Source organism: Nicotiana tabacum, chromosome 13 (assembly GCF_000715075.1).
Source record: "Nicotiana tabacum cultivar K326 chromosome 13, ASM71507v2, whole genome shotgun sequence".
NCBI lineage: Eukaryota > Viridiplantae > Streptophyta > Magnoliopsida > Solanales > Solanaceae > Nicotiana > Nicotiana tabacum.
The window spans coordinates 12,764,696-12,774,156 of record NC_134092.1 but is presented as its reverse complement, the minus strand read 5'-3'; the positions used below and the strand labels follow the sequence as shown (position 1 = coordinate 12,774,156).

The 9,461-nt window shown below is 34.3% G+C and overlaps 1 protein-coding gene across 2 annotated transcripts; it reads left to right on the top strand.

The window, feature by feature from the left end:
- The first annotated feature begins 1,828 nt into the window (after positions 1-1,828).
- On the top strand, positions 1,829-8,957 carry LOC107823988 (iron-sulfur assembly protein IscA, chloroplastic). Of its 2 annotated transcripts, none has more exons than XM_016650702.2 (3): positions 1,829-2,066; positions 7,559-7,774; positions 8,680-8,957. In XM_016650702.2, exons 1-3 carry the CDS (start codon positions 1,898-1,900, stop codon positions 8,820-8,822), a joined length of 528 nt encoding a protein of 175 aa, XP_016506188.1. In that variant the 5' UTR covers positions 1,829-1,897; the 3' UTR covers positions 8,823-8,957. The 2 variants fall into 2 exon arrangements, with proteins under 2 accessions (XP_016506188.1, XP_016506187.1); XM_016650701.2 differs by having other exon boundaries at positions 7,556-7,774.
- The last annotated feature ends 504 nt before the right edge of the window (positions 8,958-9,461 follow it).

The following is a 9,461-nucleotide window of genomic DNA, read 5'->3' as shown; positions in this document are numbered from 1 at the left end:
TTATGATTTCATTATTGCCGTAAGTCTACCTTTTTTTACAAAAAAGGTATGGCATGCCCAAAAATTGAAGGTAATGGGTATGAAGAGGATGGTGACACGGAAAATGGCAGCGAAGTCATGGCTACCCAAGTGGCCGATGAAGTATTGACTGATAACAGTAAGAGAAAACGACCGAAGATTGAGGGTCCAACTGTTTCTTATATCTTCAAATTTCCTTGATTCTTAATAGTATGTTTGTTTTGTAGAGATGAGGTTTTTAGCGGGAGAAGACGGAAGGGGGGTGGTCAGGTGAGTGGGAGTGGATATGGTAAAAACAATTAGGGTCACATTCGGTTAATGGGTCACAATTAAACCTAAATTTAATTTCTGAACAAGAGTGCCGCGTGGCCTAGTAAAGAAGCCAACACATTAATTTGAAGGTCCACCTAGTTTGCCGTTAAATGTAGGGCTATTTTTATTAAGGAAAAAAGGCAAATATACCCCTTTACTTTCGAATATGTCTACATTTAACCTTCATTATACTATTCGGTCAAATTTACCCCTACAGTTATACTATCTGGCCAAATTTATCCCTATCATCAGCAAATATTTATAAATTACTCTTTGATGTGTTAAGTAATCCAAAATCTCCCAAATTCTTTTTATTTAAATCATTTGTTATTCTTCTTGCTCCACTATTTTCAAAAATTACTATTGATGTTAATGCTAAAGTTACTAGACTATACAAATTATTCATGAATATTTTTAATTATCAATGCACCCATTTTTCTTCTTATAATAATGGGTTTGGAATTGGTTTAAATTTCTTTTTATTTTTCAACCATATACACAATGTAAAATCAGTGGGTCTATTTATTGTGAATTATATGCAGCTGATCATTATGTATGTACATGTATTATATTCAAATATATTTTGTCATTATCTGGTTAGTATAGAGTTCGATCGACTAACTTAAGAGTGCACAATGTGTAAGCATTTGATTAAAGTAAAGTTGAATTCGGCAATGTAAAGTGTCCGAGGAACCTCAATTTCAATCACTAATATTTGCAAAGTCTCCGTACATTTGGTGCAACGAATTCATTAAAATTGGGATGTTGTAAATACTTTTAGAATTTACACAAGTTACCTAATTTAGATTTTTCAAATAACTATACTCTGTTTATTAACGCTGTATTATTTAGTATTTTTTTTCCTCTTATTTGTTTCTCCAATGCATATAGCAGGTAAATGTCAATTATTTTAAAAATAGTGGACCGAGAAGCAGAATCAGCAACTTAATTAAAATGATTTGGGAGATTCTGGGTCACCTGACAGACTGATGGGTAATTTTTAAAAGCTTATTGATTGTTGGGGTAAATTTGACCCGATAATATAACGGTATGGTAAATTTGGCCAGATAATATAAAGGATGTTAAAAGTAGATAATATCTTAAAGTAGAGGGGTATATTTGGTCATTTTTCCTTTTATTAACAAAAATAATGTAGTGTATATTTTTGGACTGATAGATTAACGTCGTGTACTTTTCTGGAAAGACACATCTAGGAAAGGTATTTATAAATCATTTCGCAAACAATAGAGATAATTTTGACTCTTTTTTTCTTTTTAAAATTTTAAAATTAGTTTGCAAATTTTCTCCCTCATGGTTTCCCATGTCCTTTTAAAAGTTGGGGTAGAAAATTAGAAATGAACTTGGCACAAAATATCTTCCCATTACGCACATTATACACCTCAATAAGAAATTAAAAATAAAAAGACAAAATGATTCACAATCCAACAACCACGTGTGAACAATGCAGACATAAAAATTAAAAAACTCGCAAATAAGAGGGGATTATAGACAGAAAAAAAAATATTCATTTGTCTTCATTTTCAGGTGATTGGGTCATTCCAAAACAATGGCGTTCTCTGCAACTTTTCGGTGTTCATCTTCTCTATGCCGTCCTCTGAATAATTCAACAATTTCACGCGCTTTGCCTCAGTCGTCTTCTTCACTCTCCTTTCGATCTTCGCCTTCGCTTTTTAACCGCAAAAAATCTTTTTCTATTCGATCTGCTACACTTGAAGGTAATCTTTTACATACTTGACTTTTGACTTAATAGCTTAATAGTTTTTTTTTGTGAAGTAGACTCTGTTTATTTGAGTTTCGCAAAGTATATTTGTGGTATAAAGGAGGAGATTTGTGGTATGTTGATGGTTAGATTAAAATTAATTAAATTATGATGAATTATTGAATGATAAGAGGATTCGTATAGGCGAACGATCTCAACTAATTTGGGATTAAGGATTAATTGATTTATGAGTAAAGTAAATATAAGCTGTAATTCTTTGATTGATTTTGCTTGTGGAAAGAAGAGAATTTTTGCCAGCTGTGAAGTACAGTTGAGCTTAGTCTATTGCAATTTCTCTTCATGGTTCTAGTTGTGAGAATAATATGCTGTAAATCTCTATTAGAATCTCGTTTCCTCACCCTTGGACTGCTCTTTTTGTCCTAAAATATGGGTTGAAAATGATAGTTTTAGTTTGAAACTTGGATTTTAGACTTTGGACTGACAATTATGCATTAGAATAGATGAAGTTGGATGTTTTTTTTTCATTTCTCATGCTGTAGAGGTCATTTAGGATATTATTTTCCCAGCTAATTGTACCTCATGTACAATCCAGTCGATGACTCTTTTTGTCACTTGATTGGTTTACTAGTTAATAGAAACCATATCATTTTGTTAAGAGAAAAAACATAAAAATATAGGTTTGAATGTTTGATTGTGCTTGGACATTTTAATGTGAAAATGTGCTAATTTTGTAGTAGTCTGCCTCAAACTTCTCGGTTAGCTAATAGAATATTGGATTTGGTTTTGGTATGTTAGAGGTGAAGCAATCACTAGTTTTTCATTACATTTGAAAATAGAAAATAAAAGAAATAATATTAATTATCTAGTCAGAAAAATGACAAGAGTGGGTTGCTCTAGTGGTGAGCACCCTCCACTTCCAACCAAGAGGTTGTGAGTTTGAGTCACCCCAAGAGCAAGGTGGGGAGTTCTTGGAGGGAGAGAGCCGAGGGTCTATCGGAAACAGCCTCTTTACCCTAGGGTAGAGGTAAGGTCTACGTACTTACTACCCTTCCCAGACCCCACTAGTGGGATTATACTGGGTGGTTGTTGTTGTTGTATCTAGTCAGAATAATATGTGTACATAAACATCATCGAAGTAAAAGAAAATTCTAAAATAGATTGTTTTGGGAGTGTGTAGGGCAAATGATAAAGCATGCAGGGGGCATTCTTGGGATGTGCAGAGCGAACAATTCAAGGAGTAAATTGTACGTGGTTGAATACCCCACTTTTTGAAGTGTTAATTGTTAACCCCATGGGAGTTAAGTCTCCTAGCTGTAATTCCTTGAGGCGGCTCGCAAGCGAGTCACAACTTTGCATTTTAAACATTGTGTAGGATTACGAGTGTGTAAGTTACCTTGACAAAGGTACACCATATAAGCACCACCAGCATATTCTCATGATATTTTGGGTGCTTCTTTATCTTTTTATTTATTTTTATTATAAATAGGGGGAGCAGAAGGGAGATTACAAGGTAGGGAGTCGAACTCCCACAAACAAGGTGGAAGTTTAGGTAGCCAAACAACTAGGCTGTCATGATTCCCCTGCATATATATAAAAATATTTTGGGTGGTTCACAACAAAGATAAGGATATAAGATGTGATTTGAAAATAATTAAGTAAAATCTGCAGAAAAGGACTTTTAAGCTACAAAGTTCAGCTTAGGCTTATATTTTCTGATTTCTTCTCAGTAGATGGCTGATTCAGTCTTACTTTCCGCCCAGCACCTTGCGCTATTGGAATAGGAAAGACTACAATCATTTAGCCCTAACTCACCCTTTCCTCCAACTGTAGTTACACTGACACTGGCTCCTTCATCTACTCCTGTTCCAGCTCTTATACATGCTGTTGTGACCTTTCAAACCAACTTTTGGTGCCTGCTTTATCTTGTCAGTGACTAGGTGACATAAATTACTTTTGCTTTTTATGACCAAGTCTCACAGTCATGCTTGGTGTGAATTCTTGGTGTGCAACGTGTTTCTGTTGGAAATAAAGACTATAATTTTTTATCTTACATTCTAGGAAACTGTAGGATTCAGCCAAAATGAGGTGGGAAATGATTACATTGTATTGAAGACTTGGATGGATGGTATTTGTCCCTCTATGCTACATCTTTCTTGCTAAGGATTTCAATCTTCTAATCATATCATTTGAATGTAATTAGAGTAGAATAAGATTCATGAATTCTGAGGAGATGGAACAGTTCAAGGTACTTTGAGAAAGATCCATTACATAGTTCCAAATTAACCAAACTTTTTGAATACCATATCTAGGGATGGCAAGCGTTGCGGGGCGGTTTTTCTCTTAACCCGCAAAATTTAACCCGCCCCGCATCCACACCCGCCCCGCCCCGCCCCGCTCCGCATAAATGTTTTTTTTTCATTTTGTTAGTTTTAATTTTTTTTTAATCTTTTGGCTAGAATTTTTTTTACACTTTTACTATTTTTACTCGTGCTTTTTATTAATTCTAACGATTACGGAGTACTTGAGTTATGGAAAGAAGAAGATAAGATACTTACGAGAATTAAATCTTGCACATATGCAATAAAATTAACTTAAAAAAAGTTTTTGATATCATAATACCTCATTGTTTTTTAACTTTTTATATTTGATAAAAGTATATATGTTAATTTTAGGAAAAAAGATCCCGTCAAGTAATTTCGCCTCAAGTAATATTCAATGAACTTTTAGATTTATGCCATGTGGATCATAAAATAATTAATAGATTCATTTTATTCCTATACTTATCGATCAGAAGAACTAATATTGGCAAAAATTACTAACAACAGTCGTTAAGATTAATCATGTTTCTTACTTCTAAAATGTAAATAAAGCAAAATATGGGCAGTAGATCCGAAGAATCGTTGTTAAGAAATTTGATAATATTTGGCACCAAGTACATAGAAAAGATGGATACTGTATTTGTAATTTTGAGTTATTATTTTAAAATTACTTTCGAAAAATGGAAGAATTATATGCACTGTATTTTACTTTATTTTGCTTCAATATATTACGTGGAATCAATTTCATTGTCAGAAAGTCAGAAATTTGAGTTTCCTTCTTTGATGAAGTTTTTAAACCCGCACCCACATAGATTTAAATTTTTTATTTTGGCCCGCCCCGCCCCGCCCCGCATGTGTCTAAACTCGCCCCGCCCCGCCCCCGCCCCGCCCCGCATGTGTCTAAACCCGCACCGCCCTGCACCATTGCCATCCCTAACCATATCATACTCTTAAGAGGTTTTAGTGCTTCTCTTCAGAAACTTATATGAGAGAGATTCAAACGATGTGTTCTCTTTTCGCTTCCCACCACGGCACCACTCTGTGCCGTATCCTTGGGAAGAAATGAAATCAGCTTTGATCACTTTTCTTGAATTTAGCTGGTTTTTCTATTATCTCAATTTCTAAGTAACATATTTGGGGAGTTGAACAAGTTGTTAAGAAATGGCTGGTAAGGATTGTTGCATCAAAACCATCATAAATGAGGTGAAAGCTTGTATCTATCTTATTATCTCTTCTGTGCTTAGTAAGTCAAGGATGATTCTACTGGCTTTTGTACCTTTCATCCATTAAAAGAAGATTATGTAGTGCTTTTCAGAGCAGTCTATGTTTTCTTTTGTTCCTTTCGTAACTTTAACAGCAGGGAAAGGGAACAATCTAATAATAACATTTAAAATTTGGGAGTAGAGCCTGAAAAGGAACTTTCTCATTTGTCAAATGGTCTTGGACTAGAGCTGCAGCCTCAATTGACAGAAGATAATCTTTGTAATTATTCCAGGATTACGACTGTATAACTTTTAACTTTTGGCTCATTGCTCTACATTGTAAAACTGAAGGAGAAATAAATTTTGCGTTTGTATAAATGATGGTATTATTAATCTAAAAATGGCGTAAGTTGGAATGCCCTACCAAAATGCAGAAGAAATAATTCGTCTTCCTTCCATTTGTAAATTAAAAAAAAAAATCAGCTTACTTCATGAAGATAACCAATTAAAGGTGCCGTAACTATTTTTCAGTAGGATCTTTCATTTGCGTAGTTCGTTTTCTGCCAGATACAATTCATAATTGTGTAGTATTTACTAATGTCTCCTTTTTCCACTCCAAATCTTGCTCAAAGGGCTCTTAGCTTTGAAGTTATATCATCTGCTCGAAACTGATTAGAAAAAAGTTATATTATCCTCTCGAACTAGACTAGAACGAGATCCATGAACTTCTGAGAGAAATAATGATCAAGTTACGCTGTGAAATTTCCATACACTCAAATTAGCCTTAAAAAAAGCACCACAGATATTCTTAAGAAATTTTGAGTGGTTCACTTCAAATGTAAGGAAACATGTGATTTCAAATGTAATTGAATAAAAATTGGAGAAAGAAGAGTAATTTCGTAAGCTGTGAAGTTCAGCTTAGGCTAATATTTTTATGAATTCTATCCATGTTTCTGTTGAGATGGAACAATTTTCTGATCTTTCATCCTAGAATACTGATAGCTCCATGCCTTGATTTCCGAACTAAATGTGGAGTTCAAGATGTTGCTTTGATACACATTATATTAGTGATAGTGAAAGAAAACATAAAGACATATGAAAGGTTAGCTTGATAGAGAAAATATCACAAACAATTGTATAGTTTAATGATTTTGAAATTTTGAAAGTTATAAAAGTTGTATAGAATAATATTATTTGTGGAATGGTGTGAAACATTTTGAAATATCCCTAAATAGAACGAGTGTCAGATTAATATGTTAAGCAAGGCGTATATGATTTACAACAAAGTGAGGTGGCAAAATGGCAATGTCTATACCGATATATAAATCTGTCCCTTTATGCTAAATCTTTCTTGCTAAGGACTTCAAACTTCTATTTATATCTTATGAATGTGACTAGACTAGAATAGTTTATTTTCCCTATCCAAAAAAAAAAAAAAAAAAAAAAACTAATAGAAAAGACTCATGAACAATGAGGAAAATGATGGGTCAAGAAACTGTGAGGGAGGCCGATTAGTTATGCAAACTTTTGTGTACCGTACTCTTGAGTGAGTTTGATTGCTTCACTTCAAAAACTTATATGAGGAAATTATGTTTACGTTTTGCAAGACTTAAACTGGATTTCTATACTATCTGCTTCCTTATTGCTCCGTCATATTTCTTGTGATTGTGTTCCTCGAGCCAAAAGGATGAATTATTAATTGCATTTCTCTTTAGCAAAAGGGATGCATTTTAACTGCAATTTTCTTTATCATTTTTATGTCTTTTTACAAGCCATAATACTTTTAATATGATTTTGTAAACTCTAAGTTAATTTCTCTAAAATTATTAACTCCATTATCTTTTTCTTTTCAGAGTGAAAATAGTAAAGTGACTTTCAAGAAATAGTTAAAATATGCCCTTGACATTATTACCTAGGCGATCTCTTGCTCTCTGATTAGTTGCTTTTATTCTTAATGTATGCAGCAGCACCTGCATCTGGAGGAGTAGCACCTGCTATTTCTTTAACCGACAATGCATTAAAGCACTTGAATAAGATGAGGAATGAGCGGAATGAGGACTTGTGTCTTAGAATTGGTGTTAAACAAGGTGGATGCTCAGGCATGTCATATACAATGGAGTTTGAAAAACGAGAAAATGCTAGACCAGATGATTCGATCATTGAATACAATGGATTTAATATTGGTATGTGTCAGTGTCTGTCATTTGCTAACATGACAATCTTGGTGTCTTTTGCCATGAGAAGGATTATGCCGCACACCAAAGTTAGAGCAATTTTTCAGTTCATTTCTGTTGAATTTGGATTCTTCTGCAGACCCCTAGCTCTTAACATGGAAGAAGATAAATTAAGTGAAACGACTATATATGTGTTATTCATGGATACTCAGCTTTCATAGTAGTTGATGAGATAAGCTAGTCGTGTTCATTAAAGGAAAAGACAATAGGATGAGTAAAAAAAGCATGGAATGAATGAGTGGTTGGCCTGGTAGATTAAAGCGGTAATGATGCATTATAACTTGAACATGACAACTACCATATAAATGAAAATGCAAAGACTTTTCAGGGTTTTAATGAGAACATATTCTCAGTCTTGTGGGGAAACAGAGGGGAGATCGCTACTCCATTGAAGTATAACCTTGCCATATAAACATTTGCAGGGAATTCCGCTTCTCATTTCCCTTGGAATTCCACTCTCAGGGATCTAAACTATGCTTCATATCTGGAGACTTGTGTGCTATGTAATGTTTGCCTGATTATCTGATAATGAATGCAGTATTGCAATTACTTATATTTGCTCTTGCATGCTTCTGCAGTCTCACTATGCCGGTCTACTAGACAATTTAGTTCACTTTCAGATGAAATGTTACTTTAAGACCAATTATAATGGCTTTGATTCAGAGGGTTTGCATTGTCAGTTTGTGCGACCTTTTACTCATCAAGTAGTTGAGCTATTTATAGTGTTGGGTGCATGCCGGAGACTTGTATAATTTCGCTCTTGTATTATACGTTCTACCTCCTTCTCTGCTTCTTTTTCTGTTGATTATTTGACTTGATTCCTGAAATTTTGATTTTCTTGACTATTCTCGCAGTTTGTGATCCAAAAAGTCTTCTCTTCCTCTTTGGAATGCAACTGGACTATAGCGATGCATTGATAGGTGGGGGCTTCTCTTTCAAAAATCCAAATGCTACGCAAACCTGTGGTTGTGGTAAATCATTTGCTGCTGAGATGTAAGAGCATGTACTCCTAGAAATTTAGTATGACATTGGCATACTAGAACACCAACTGTGGTTTGCTTGGACCACTGGATATAAACAGTAATGAAGATTGTTACATCATATAATGTGCATAGCGCCTGTTACTTTTAAACATGTGTTTCCTGGTAATATTTTTAACAATCTAATGGTGTAACTGGGAATGCATTTTATTCTTCCTTGCACCAAAGGCCAAACCTCTATGCCATGTCGATTTATGCCTCGTGGGTGGGTTATGAGCTAATTTTAGATTAAAAAAATTGTGACTATCATATTATAAACGACTTAAAAACTATGGTCGCGTGTGGGTCGATGTAAAACAAACGGAATATATAAATAAATCAAACTTCTTTTTTTGTTTGGTAACTATATTGTATTATTCACCAAGTATCCACAGCTTAGCTGCAACCCAGCTTGCTGTCAAAACAAAGTAGATAATTAACCTCTATTACACTTTTATGCACTATTTCCAGCTAAGTATAAGAATATCATCATCTATCTACCTCTCCATTTCTATATACTATTAGTACCCCCTAATCACTACTCCTGCTCTGGTTTTCTAGAAATAAAGCTTTCGCTATACAATTCTAGTCTTTCCCGATGCTCTCACATCACACAT